The 13,218-nt window shown below is 39.1% G+C and overlaps 1 protein-coding gene across 2 annotated transcripts in view; it reads right to left on the bottom strand.

Annotated features, from left to right (window-relative positions):
* RORB (RAR related orphan receptor B) overlaps positions 1-13,218 on the bottom strand; it is a 183,642-nt gene that overhangs the window by 49,326 nt on the left and 121,098 nt on the right. For both annotated transcript variants that reach the window (XM_032866639.1, XM_032866638.1), the window contains exon 2: positions 2,434-2,519. In XM_032866639.1, the coding sequence (XP_032722530.1) occupies positions 2,434-2,519 (86 nt within the window). The remainder of the gene's footprint in view (positions 1-2,433; positions 2,520-13,218) is intronic.

The following is a 13,218-nucleotide window of genomic DNA, read 5'->3' as shown; positions in this document are numbered from 1 at the left end:
GTTTTTATCTTTGGATGCTTTAGTGCCACTTAGCAAAAGAGCTGACAGAGAAGACTTTTGAAGTCATAGCCACAGTCCTAATTTAAGACCAATTTGACATTAATTATGAGGCATTTCTTGCTTATCTGTTGCTCATTATTGCCAATGAGGTCTTTGGCATAAAAAAGAGATTCTGTTTCAAATTTTATTGAATGAGGAGGAATTTGAATAAGTGCATAAGCTGAATTGATGTTATTTGAAATGGGTTGTTTATGTTGACTCAAGAACCGTATTATGAAAATTCAGAGGTTGATAGTGAACCTGATTCCAACATCTTATTCTGAGCAGAGTTTCTTGAGTTTTCTATTTGGAGAAAGATGCAGCAGACTGACACATGTGGGTTTTCCCAGGACATTAAAAAAAAGTAGTGTTGTGTACAATGTCATTCTGGCTACACCTTTAGAATATGGTTCTGAACGTGGGTCCTCTTCCTTTAAACAGAAAAGAAGACAGGAACCTACACACTTGTTTCTGGCTATTGACCTGTTCGAATATATTTGTTTCAGAGTCAAATCTTCTGGAGATTGCTGTTTAAAATGTTTTGCTTTTTAACAGGAACATACACTCATATTTTGAAATCAGGCGTTTTCCTAAAATAGAGCTTATATGTTGAAACACAAAACATCCACACTTTGACACTGGTAAAAAAAAAAAAAAATGTATGTGGTGGATACTTTGTAAACTAGACCAGAGGCCTTAAAATTGCATAATAAACCAGCACAGTGGTGGGAATGCTTTCCCTGGAGGGTTCAGATTCTCAAATTATTAGCATTACGAAGAAAACTATTTGTCTAAGGAGAATAAAAAATCGCTGATTTGTAATTTTGCTTGTTTCTTCTCATGAGCTGGAAACAACTAGATTAAGTTGGGTAACATGCAGTTCTCAGCTGTAGGTCTGCGGAGGACTAGAACGCAGCGTCGGTCTCATGACGTTCAAATAGGATTATCACTAACCACTTTTAAAGCAGGTATATCAGTATATCGACGGGTTAGTTGCATTCATGTTATCCTCCCCTCTCTGCATCCTTTTCCCACTTTATTTTCATTTATTTCTTTTTCTTTTCTTCGTCCCAGTTTCAGTTCCAGGAATCATACTTTTTTGAGACTATGATGAAGACATGGCCAGTTTTTCACATACCACGGCTATTCGACAGTTACGGTTGAGTTTCATTTCACGTGTTTTTGAGTCTGTTAAGATTAAGGCTGGTTCTTAGAATCTATGGTTGTGGTACATCTCCTTCAGTCTACAGATTTAAAACAATTTTTTTTAAATTTTTTAAGTCATCTTTCTACCCAACGTGGGGCTCGAGCTCAAAACTCTGAGATCAAGAGTCATGTACTCCACCGACTGAGCCAGCCAGGGGCCCCCGTCTACCGATCTTCAATTAATTAATGAGTTGCTCTGCTTTCATCTTTGATCAAAAATATGATTGCTTTTGCCAATAACTTTGCCAACATATCATTTTTCACTTGCAGAGTGTAGCTACATTTTCTGTGTTCTGGTGACACTTTGCCCTTTGAAATTAGGTGTGGAATTGTTTTTTATTTCCTCCGTGGTGTTTTGCCTCTCACTCTTTTTTTTTCCCCTTCTAAAGAAGAATTTTAAAAACTTATTGTGAACTTTCAAATTTCTCTTATTTCAGATTAGGTCTGTGTTAACTGCGATTTTCAACTTTGTATTTTAAGAGCAACTTGCTCATAGGAATTTGTCTTTGAAAGGGTTGGTTCAATCTCTCTTTGGAGAGGAACACTGGATTGAGAATAAAAATCCTGTGTTTTTGGCCATACTCTGTCACTAAATACATCAGTGATATTGGCCTAATGGTGTAATCTTGTTTATACCTCAATCATTGAAAAATGAGGAGGTTGGGGCAGATAATTTTTAACTAATTTAGAGTCTGGTATACTTCTGACATTCTATGCTTCTACTTTTATTTTTCTGGAATGTGAGAACAAAATATGGCCCTGTGCATACTGCAACTGTTACCTGTGACTTCTTTCTCAAGCAGATTAATAAATCTAGGCCATTGGCTTGCAATCTTTAGCCTTTAGTACTTTCACCTAGTAATCAACACCCTTGAGTTTACTGAAGACAGTACTGTTAAAACAGGAAGAAGCTGTATTTCTATCTCTGTAAATGCGACTAAGTCAAGCTTTTAAATAACAATCCATTTTTAAGTAGCTGCTGACCAGGTAGGCAATCGCGAAAAAGCTGGAAGGCCAAAGAACAGAAAACCAACCCAGCCACACACCAAGCAGAAACTCTCATGTGTCAGCAGCAGGCACAAGCATCCTTCAGCCCTCTTTGAAAAGATGTCATCACGTGCATGGGGAGGTACACCAATGCCTGAGGCAAACACGATGCCTGGCCAGTGCTATGTTAAAGTCCCCTACCTTGCAGCCTTCACACGTGATCACTCCGTAGTGGATCCCGGAGGACTTATCGCCACAAATTTTGCATGGTATCACTTCAATTTGTGCTGAAATGGGAAAAGAGACATTTTTGAGTTTCATCCTTTTGCTCTCCTGTCTCCCTCCCCTCCTCTTCCCAGCATGACCTTAGGATTTGAGGACGCTGGGGTGGGGTCGCCCACCACTACCGGAGAGAAAGGGCAGCCATCTACCACTGTTTGCTTTGTTTTTCTAAAACTGAAATTTATAAGCAGGAATCAGAAGTTTTCTAAACTCTTAGTTCACTGCTTCCTCTTTTTTAAGCTTGACCTGGTTATTAAGTTGACTCAAAAATCCCTTGAACCTGTGGCTTTGGTTTTCTTATTTTGCACTTCGAACACGAGGTCACTGAGAGCTATCCCATGCCTCATTTCAACAGCATTTTAAATAAGTAAATAAAGCAAAACTGGAAGGGATGGCGGCTTTTATACATGATGTGACTGGATGTTTACTGGTGAAAATGTCAAGGGTGACAATATTTATTGATCATACTCCACATGACCACGAAACTAATAAAAGTTATCGACACAAGATATGATAAATTAAGGACACAAATAATTTCACTAATACAATAAAATTAATCCATGGAGAAATCAGGGGAAAATGATAAAAACAGGTGGCTACTATGACTTTAACACAAAGTAATTTCATGGGGTTGAAGACATCTGGGCCGAGTTTGAATATTGTGTATGATGAGGTTAGGCAGATGTGAAGGGCAAAGGGCATTTCTGCCAGCAGAATGCAACAGAAGAGGTCTGGAGTGACAATAGCTCATGATCATTGGGACAGACAACTCAGCTCTACTGGAAATGTGGGCCATGTGGTTGGGTAGAGGGAGTGATATGAGATTATGGAGCTCCTGGGAGTTAGTAGAGGAATTTTCACCTGATGCCACTGGCCATAAGGATTCAAGGAAGGGAATAAGGTGAAGACATGTTGGAAGTGGTGGTTTGGGTCCCTTAGAAGGGTGGGTTCAGCCAGCTGAACAAAATGAAGCAGAAGACCAATTCAAAGGCTATTCCAAAGCTGGTGTTAGGAGATCAAAGTATGGATTACATCAGTGGCAGGAGAAAGGGAGAGGAAGAAACAAATAGGAATTTCAATCAGGATCAATAAAAGAAAGGACACAGAGGTGGAGACTGATGGAGAATCAAAGGTGACTTCAGCTTCACCCTTGAGGGTCAGGTTCAACAGCAGGTTTGACACAAATGGGGCTGCTGGTAAGGCAACTACTTTGTGGAATGTGGTGGGGCATGGGATTTCCAACTCTCCTGTGTGCACGGGTAGGCACCTGTAGATGGAAACTTTTGGAAAGATGATTTTAAGTCATCAGCATTGAGGTTATGGATGAATCCATGAGATAAACTTTATTTAGAATATAGTAATTCCTATGTCTCTGGTAGTATTCTAAGTGCTGTTAAAATTGTACACACCAGGAAGAGCTGCTATTCCTGTTCCCAATTTAAAATAATTATGCAAAATATGCCTCAAAATGCTTTGTACATCAATCTGCCGTTTGGATGCTTTTCTACAGTTTCTCACCCTGGAATATACAAAACAGATAAATGTAAGACATAACCCTCTTTCTCTTATTGTTTTGCATTTTTAAAAAAGAGAATACTTAGCTTTAGGAGAGTGTATTCAATTTTTTGAAACCAAGTATTTCATGGTAAGTTCAAGTCATCTTTATGAGCAAAAAATTCGGCGTTATGGCCCTATTTTTTATATGAGAAAACTGAGGATCGAAGTGGTTAATGATGCCCTTGAGCTGGTTTGGGAGACGGCAACTAGAAATTAGCCAGCTTTCCCAATACTTTGTTCAGTAACCCTTTCCCTGCCTACCTCAGGGTTCGGATATGAATGCAATTTTGAATTCCTATATTAGTCCAATAGCACCAGCCAAAGAGATAATGATAAAAACATCAGGAGAGGAGACAAAGTCAACTAAAATAGTTATTAGCCTAAGTATTTATATTAGTTCTGTTCCTTTAGCTTTCAAATGAGATGAACTGGTAATTGTTTTCAAGGTTTTGTGATGGGGGAAAAATGTGAGATTTGATGTAACTCTATTCTCTTTTCCTGGATTCCTGTCCTTAATCTGTTAGTGATTGGGTCCACGGCCAAGACCAAATTCATGTTCTTTGGTTTATCAAGTTTAGCTGACAAACGTCATAGATCGGTGAGGATTAAATGAGATATTTTATGTGAAGTGCCTTGCAAAGAGTAAAGAACTACAAAATGTCAGTCCTCATCAGCATCAGAATTACTGTTAGCTGGTATTTCTAATGCTATTGGACAAGAATTATGACAGACCACGTTATTATTCCTCTATTAAAAAATCTTATTTATGGAACTCAAAAGAGTGACACTATACATTATTTGTACTTTTTTTTTTTTTTTAGTGATAACCTTTCAAACAGGAGACTCTTTATAATGATTACAAAACTGACTAAAAATAACAGGTACCCGCTGTACAGTTGTTAGGCGTCTATGATATTAAGTCAGAGGCACTCTTTGCATAAATTACTCCCCAGGGAGTAACTTACACGTGGGGAGAATCTGCTTCAATAAGTTCTTAATTATAAAATGATCTAACTCTAAAGGAAATGAAAATAGAGGTAATTTGCCCCCCAGGGTGTGAGAAGATGTTTTTGAAAGCCACAAAGGTTATCTTATACAACTTGGAAAATACAAACGGGAGAAGGAGTGATTCAATAGAGCATCTGCATATTTATACATATTTATTATCCCAGCTCAACGTGTAATCCTGAAGAACCATAAACATTTTAACAGTATTTTTAAAGAGAAAGAAGAGGGTATATGTGTGTTGCTATGTGTGGGAAGGGATTATCAATTTGGAAAACCTAGGACCGTTTTTACCTATCATGGCAGAACAGGTCATCTGAGGCGTATTATAGGTAAAGATAAATTTAAATAATGTAAAGGACTAATTCTATTCTTTTGCCTTCATTTAAAATAAACTGCTTCTGCGCTAAAACATCACAACTCGTACTGTGTATTTTATAAAGCGTGTCATGCAGTGAACGCAGATCCGCGGACATGCTATTTATCACGGGTCCAAGCTGAACTTCCAGGGAGGATGTGCTGGCTTGGACCACACCAGCTGTGACAGTGAAGGCGCTCTAAGGTAACTGAAGGGGGAGTTCAACTGTCCTGCTTTTGTGTGACTCGAGGATTAATTCAACAATAGTGTTTTCTGAGAGACAAACACAGAGGAGCCGGGATGCCCTGAGAGACGGCTTGAGATGTGCTCATTTCACAGTTCCCCCATTTCTTTTTTTTTTTTTTTAAGATTTATTTATTTATCTGACAGAGATCATAAGTAGGCAGAGAGGCAGGCAGAGAGAAAGAGGGGGAAACAGGCTCCCCGCTGAGTAGAGAGCCCGATGTGGGGCTCAATCTCAGGACCCGGGGATCATGACCTGAGCTGAAGGAAGAGGCTTTAACCCACTGAGCCACCCAGGTGCCCCAGTTTCCCCATTTCTTATATCTTCTGCTCACTTCCATTTTCCTACTGGCAATCCTCTGTGGAGACTTAAGTTAAAATTTTATTTACCAACTAGATCTTTTTGTTTATAAAAGCAATCCTAGATAATATTTCGGAAATGATATTCGTACAATATCAAAGAATATTATGAAAGATTTGAAAGAATTTGATGTTTTACCTTATATAAGATCACATTAGGAAGTACAATTAGTTTAACACCCCCTGATTTGGCAGGCAGGTCCTATTCAACAACTATCAACTAGTCACAGTTGGTCTCTTCTTTGAAGATGGCAGTTCTCTCTTCTCCCCTCCTCCCCCGGTACCTCCTGAAGGCTCTCCCTTGCTTAGAGCCCCTTACTATAGCATCGCACTAAGTCACCGTGTGTTCAGTGCTTCCTGATGATCAAAATGTACGTGTCTTTTGTTCTGCTCCCTCAGAACCCCCCGCTGCTGAAGGCAGGTGTGAAGTTAGATTAACTAATCCAGGCGAATGCATGCACTAGGAAATGCATCACTTTGATGCATCAAAATACGTTCATTCTTAAAAGAATCCGCCAGGCACGGTAGTAGTAGTGGACTGTCGGGTACTGTCTGGTTGAAGGAAACTGCGTATGTTCTTGCGGCACTCAGTTCCCCACTCCAACTTCTACAACTCAACCTGGCCATTTTTATCGTCAGGGCATTTTAAGTCCGTGGAGGAAAGTGTCCAGGTTAAAAAAAAAAAAAAAATATATATATATATATATATATATATATATTTGACAAAGAGGGAGAGAGAGCACAAGTAGGGGGAATGACAGGCAGAGGGAGAGGGAGAACCAGGGTCCCCACTCAGCAGAGAGCTCGACATGGGGCTTGATCCCAGAACCCTAGGATCAGGACGTGAGCCAAAGGCAGATGCTTAACTGACTGAGTCACCCAGGTGCCTCAGGACTTTTTTTAAAAAAAATTTTCTACTGAGACCAAAGATCATTTGTGTAACTCCTAAAAGCAGTAGTCCTAATTTTCTTTCTTTCAGTACAACCAAGAGATTCCACATATTCCCTTTTATAAAAAAGGCTTTAAGCAGGGGTGCCTGGATGGCTCAGTTGGTTAGGTATTTGCCTTCAGCTCGGGTCATGGTCTCAGGGTCCAGGGATCAAACCCTACATCGGCTCCCTGCTCAGTGGAGATTCTGCTCTCCTTCTCTCTCTCTCTCTCTCTCTCTCTCATAAATAAAATCTTAAAAAAAAAAAAAAGGCTTTAAGCAATACAGATTTCCCATGTTTGGAGTGAAGAGAAGTAATCAGAATCTTGTGATTGGGGTGGATGTATATTTTGGAATAGATCTGCAAGTGATTCTGCTACAGTAAGGCTCCCTCCCATTGAGGATTAAATGAATCAAGCTGTGAACTAGGAATTCTCTGTAGCATGTGAACCACCTGCAAAGGAAATAAAGCCCAGGGACAAGCCTATAATCTGAAATTACTAAGGAGTGACCAAGAAGTTTCCATTTGTTTGCTGACCTTTGGTTTGGGGTATATTATTAGTATCTTTTGTTTTCTGCCTTTTTTCTTTTTCTTTTTAAAAAGATTTATTCATTTATTTGAGGGGGGCTGGGGCAGAGAGAGAGAATCTCAAGCAGATGACCCACTGAGAGTGAAGCCAGGGTCAGGGCTCGATCCCAGGACCCTGAGATCATGATCTGAGGTAAAATTAAGAGTTGGATGCCCAGTGGACTGAGCCACCCACGCACCCCCATTTTTCTTTTCCTGAAGGGAAGTAAGAAACATTTGCCCCATCTGCAATAACTTCCATTCCTGGATACTGGGTTTACCCCTCAGTTTCTGTTTCCCAGAATTTTGCAGTTATGCTAAAAGTGGGCAGAGCAGGAAAAACTCTTACTGTCGGAGTGAAGCAAAATTTGCACATACAAAACTTCCAATAAGGTTGACTATTTTGGTTAAAATTCCTTTTCCACATGGTCTCAGTAGCTGTGGAAGTTGCAGCTCACCTACCGTTTGTGGCAAGTCCTAATCAAAAATCCCTGTTCGTAGTCTCTCCCTCTCTCACTGGCAAACTGGTAAGTTTCTACCTCTATTAGGCATACAATCTTCTGATGTCAGATAAGAGCAAACCTACAGGATAAAGCGAGTATTTCTAAGATCTGGTTTCACTGCAACTCTGATTTATCAGAAAAGAGCGGAAGTGCGGAAAAATGAGACCCTTAGGAAAAAAGCAGAAGTCTCTGAGCTTTTGCATCACGCTATGTGGTGACTCTAAAAGATTCCTGACGTCGGATCAGGTATGCGTTCACGTGTGTCTCAACGGGGCACACAGCATCTTTAATCCCAGCTTCCTGCTTAAATACCAAATACAGTGCATGCAGCTCAGTACACTCTAATTCCTACTAGAATTCCTCTAATTCCTCTATCAGCATTTGGGATCTCCCTTTCTTCTTAAACTCTCCTCTGTAATATTCTGGGTGGTAGACGGTGTGAGCCTTTGGCTCCATTCAGTTTAGACAGACAGCTTCTGAATGACCTGCAGGTAACATTTATTTTTATATTATTATATCCCATATGTCACTGGGAGCAAGAGTAAGAAAAAATTACCGTCATATGAGAATGGCAAAAAATGATTTTTTTCAAAGGCCTGATTTATAGGATTATCATGAAGGGCGTTGATTTATCTTCCAGAGGAACATTCAGCCCCAAAGAGTTGCTTGCCAACTGTAACTCCTCAAAAGACCGAAACAACAGAGAAGAGAATGAGACCAACAAAGGACAGTAGGAGCAATTAGCGTCATCATCAACAGCAATTACTGAGAGTACGTTAAATATCCCCCTTGGAAGTCGTAGTGGTTTTAAACTCATTATTTATGAATTGATTCCCATTAGCTACATCTTACCCTATCAGAGTTTTAATTACAACAAGATAATGTGTGTGTAGGACCTGACATCATTCAGGATAAAAGCAGTCATGTCTTTGGTGACCACCCACAGTGTGGCCAGCACACCAGTGGCACTGGCATGACCTGGGGGCATGTCAGAAATGCCACAAATCAAGACTTTCCCAAGACCAACCGAATCAGAATTGGCTTTTTAACAAACTGCCTAGGGCAGCATTCAGGTTTGAGAAGAAGTGCCCGGTGATGTCCAGGCAATTACAGTTGTAGCTATTCTGAGAACGAATGGAATTTTTAATTTCTCTGGCATTAAGGGAAATTAAAAAGTTAATGGGACTCAGGCAAAGGAGTTTCTGCTGTTGTCTGTTAGGTATTTCTCTTTTGTTCAAAAGGCAGGAGGAAGGACACTCGAAGAGTTTGTTACAAAAAACCCTTGTCATTAATTGACAAGGCAGAAGAAAGAGAAGCCAGTGTATGACCAGAAACATCTTGCATTACTGTGATTAACACTCGGTGTACCGGGTTTCCTTTACAGATTTTAACGATTGTCAGCTGGGTCTACATCTCTTCCCACTGTAACCCTGTGTGGTAGTATGTCCTCCCCCCACTTTCTGCGGACCTGTTTTTGGGGTCTGACCACTACTAGCTCACTCACTGGATGCTCTTCAAAAAAAGCCTTTTGAGGAGATTTTTAAAAGTAATTTTTCTATTTTAAATTTTTAAGTACACAAAGTTTACTCCATTTTGGTGGAGATAAGGAGGTCAAACAATATTTGCAAAGAGATGAACTCATTTCAGCTCTCCGTGGTAATTCTGGAGAGGATACCTTCGGAAAGCTACCCCATCTGGAGGAGCCTTATTCATTAACACAGAGCTCAGTAGTCATGATGGCTTCTCACGGCCTTCCTCCCGTCTATCATCATACTGTCCTGAGCCCTACCATCAAAGTGTGGTCCCTCACCAGCAGCACTGCATGTCCTGGGTGCTCGCTAGAAATTCAGGCCTTAGCTTCTACCTTGGACCAAGATAATCAGAATCTGTACTATAACAATGTTTCCGTGATTCATACGCACAGTGAAATTTGAGAAGTTCTGGAAGAAAGAAGGAGAAGGTATTCTACAATTTAACTCTCAGAGAGTCTACCCCTAAACCACAACTCCATGTGAGGAGACTTTCATCTCAAAAAAAAAAAAAAAGACATGGGGCCCCTGGCTGGCTCAGTCGGAAGAACATGTGACTCCTGATATCAGGGTCATGAATTTGATTCCCACATGGGAGTGTAGAAATTACTTAAATAAATTTTAAAAACTTAAAAGGAGATGTGTATTCTTGAGAGCTAATTTTTTTTCAGTTATATAAAGAAGAAAACAGCGATTATTTTGCTTCAGTGAAAAACCAGTCTCTCTGCAGTTCCTTCTTTTGTTCCTGAGCCTCTTTCTCTAGTCTTCATTTAGCTGAAATCTTCAACAGAAAGCTCATGTTTATGCAGCACCCCCTTCACTGAAGGAGAACAGGAATGGAGAACTCCACACACCAAGTCACACAGATGACTCAGAACAGGCAGACTTCATTCCCTTGATAAAAATTCAAAAACATCAAAACCCCCTCTTTCTGGGAGATGAAAAAAATATAGGTTTTCTATGTTAAATATCAAATTGCATTAAGACAGACAAATTACAGACAGGAAAAAAAAAATTAGAAAACAAGAATGTGACCGAGGGCTTCTAACCAAAATATTCAGAGTTTTCAAAATTCAAAAAAAAAAAAAAAAAAAGGGCAAAAGGCCAGAACAGACACCACAGCAATGATGTATGGATGGCAAATCAGCATACGAGGAGATGTTCAATGTTGTATGTCATTAGGGAATTACAAATTAAAACAACAATGTGATGCCACTACACACTTACCAGAATGACTAAGATCTAAAAAACAAAACAAAATTATAATACCAAATGCTGGCAAGGATGCAGAGCAAAAGGAATGCTTATTTGTTGCTGGTGGGAATGCGAAATGGGACAGCAGCTTTGGAAGTTTGGCAGTTTCTTATAAAACTACACGGTCTGACCACATGACCCAGCAACTGAATTGGCAACCTACAGCCACACAAAAACCTTTGCATTAATGTTGATGGCCACTTTATTCATACTTGCCCCACAAATGAGATATTCATTAATAGGTGAGTGGATAAACCAACTACATTGCATCCAGACAAGAAGTATCATTCAGTGATTAAAAAGAAGGGAGCTATGAAGCCATGAAAAGACATGGAAGAATCACATATGCATAAGGTAAATGAAAGAAGGCAGTGTAATTCCAACCATATTACATTTTGAAAAAGGCAAAATAGAGACAGTAAAAAAACAAAAAATCAGTGCTTGCCACAGATTCAGGGGATGAAGGGGAATATAAATAGATGAAATATAGAATTGTTAGGTTAGTGAAATTATTATGCATGGTATAATGATGCATAAATATCTATCCATTGGTCAACACCCATATAATGATAAAACACGAAGAGTAAACCTGATATAAAGTACGGACTGTAGTTAATCATGTATCAGTATGGGCTGCCCCAACTTCTTACTAAACATGCTTCCAGACGCAAGGGACACAAAAGCAAAAATGAGCCATTGAGGTTTCAAGATAAAAAACCTTCTGCACAGTGGAGGAAACAATCAACAAAACTAAAAGACAACCTACAGAATGGTAGAAGATATTTGCAAATGACATATCAGATTAAGGGCTAGTATCCAAAGTCTATAAGGAACTTCTCAAACTCAACACTCCAAAAATAAAAAAAATCCAGTCAAGAAAAGGGAAGAAGATATGAACAGATATGAACAGAAACTTCTTCAAAGAAGACATACAAATGAAAAAAAAAAAAGACATACAAATGGCTAGTAGACACATGAAAAAATGCTTAAATCACTCATCATCAGGAAAATACAAGTCAAAACCACAGTGAGAGACCACCAGTCATAATGGCTAAAATTAATAACTCAGGAAACAACAGATATTGGTGAGGATGAAGAGAAAGGGGAGCCCTTTTACACTGTTGGTTGGAATGCAAACTGGTACAGCCACTCTGGAAAACAGTACAGAAGGTCCTCAAAAATTTAAAAATAGAGCTACCCTATATATTATGTAGCATAATATATAATTACCCTATGTAGTGGTAGTGCATAATATGTAATATTACATATTACATAATATTATGTAATTATGTAATAGTGCATACCTAATATGCACTACTAGGTATTTATCCTAAGGATACAAAAATAGTGATTCAAAGGGGCACCGGTACCCCAGTGTTTACAGCAGCAATGTCCACAACAGCCAAACTATGGAAGGAACCCAGGTGTCCACTGAGAGATGAATGGATAAAGATGAGGTGTATATGTATGTATGTATGTAGGTGTATATAGATATATATATCTATCTTTACACACACATACACACACACACACACACACACACAATGGAATAAAACCCAGCCATCAAGAAGAATGAAATCTTGCCATTTATAACGATGTGGATGGAACTAGAGTGTATTATTCTAAGCAAAGTAAGTCAGTCAGAGAAAGACAAATACCATATGATTTCACTCATATGTGGAACTTAAACAAAACTTATGTATATAGGGTAAAGGAAGGAAAAAATAGAGTAAGATAAAAACAGAGAGGAAGGCAAACCAAAAGAGACACTTAACTCTAGGGAATAATCTCTGGGCTGCTGGAGGGGAGCTAGGTGAGGGGATGAGGGTAACTGGGTGATGGGCAGTAAGGAGGGCACTTGATGTAATGAGCACTGGTGTTCCATGCAGCTGATAAATCACTACATTCTACCTCTGAAACTAACAATAGAAAAATCTAAAAATAGTAAAAAGAAAAAAAGAAAAGGAAGAAAAGAAAAGAAAAGAAAAGAGAAAAACAATGTATCAGTATTGGTTCATCACTTGTAACAGATATATCTCACTCATGCAAGACATTAATCAAGAGGAAACTGCATGTGAGGGGGTAAGTACATCTATGGAACTCTATTCAACTGCTCTGCACATCTGTAAGTGCACTAAAAATTCTATTAATTATCAAAAATGATTGAATTACACAAAAGTACTTCTTTTGATGGAGGTGGTCAGGATCCTCTGAGATAGCCCAAGATTAGACAAGCAAGGAATACTTTAAAAATAATTAATTCTGCAAGTATTTGTTTTTGGCCACAAATACAAGCATGTCCAAGTTTCTGTCTTCAGAATGAATCCAGTGATTGTACAGCCCCACAGAGGTCTAAATAATTTGAATGCAAGGCAGACTGAGAGAGTGCTAGAAGAATA

This window comes from Lontra canadensis, unplaced genomic scaffold (genome assembly GCF_010015895.1).
Source record: "Lontra canadensis isolate GAN:19392208 unplaced genomic scaffold, GSC_riverotter_1.0 scaffold31, whole genome shotgun sequence".
Lineage (NCBI taxonomy): Eukaryota > Metazoa > Chordata > Mammalia > Carnivora > Mustelidae > Lontra > Lontra canadensis.
The sequence above is the reverse complement of the archived record's forward strand: the minus strand, read 5'-3'. Positions and strand labels throughout refer to the sequence as shown.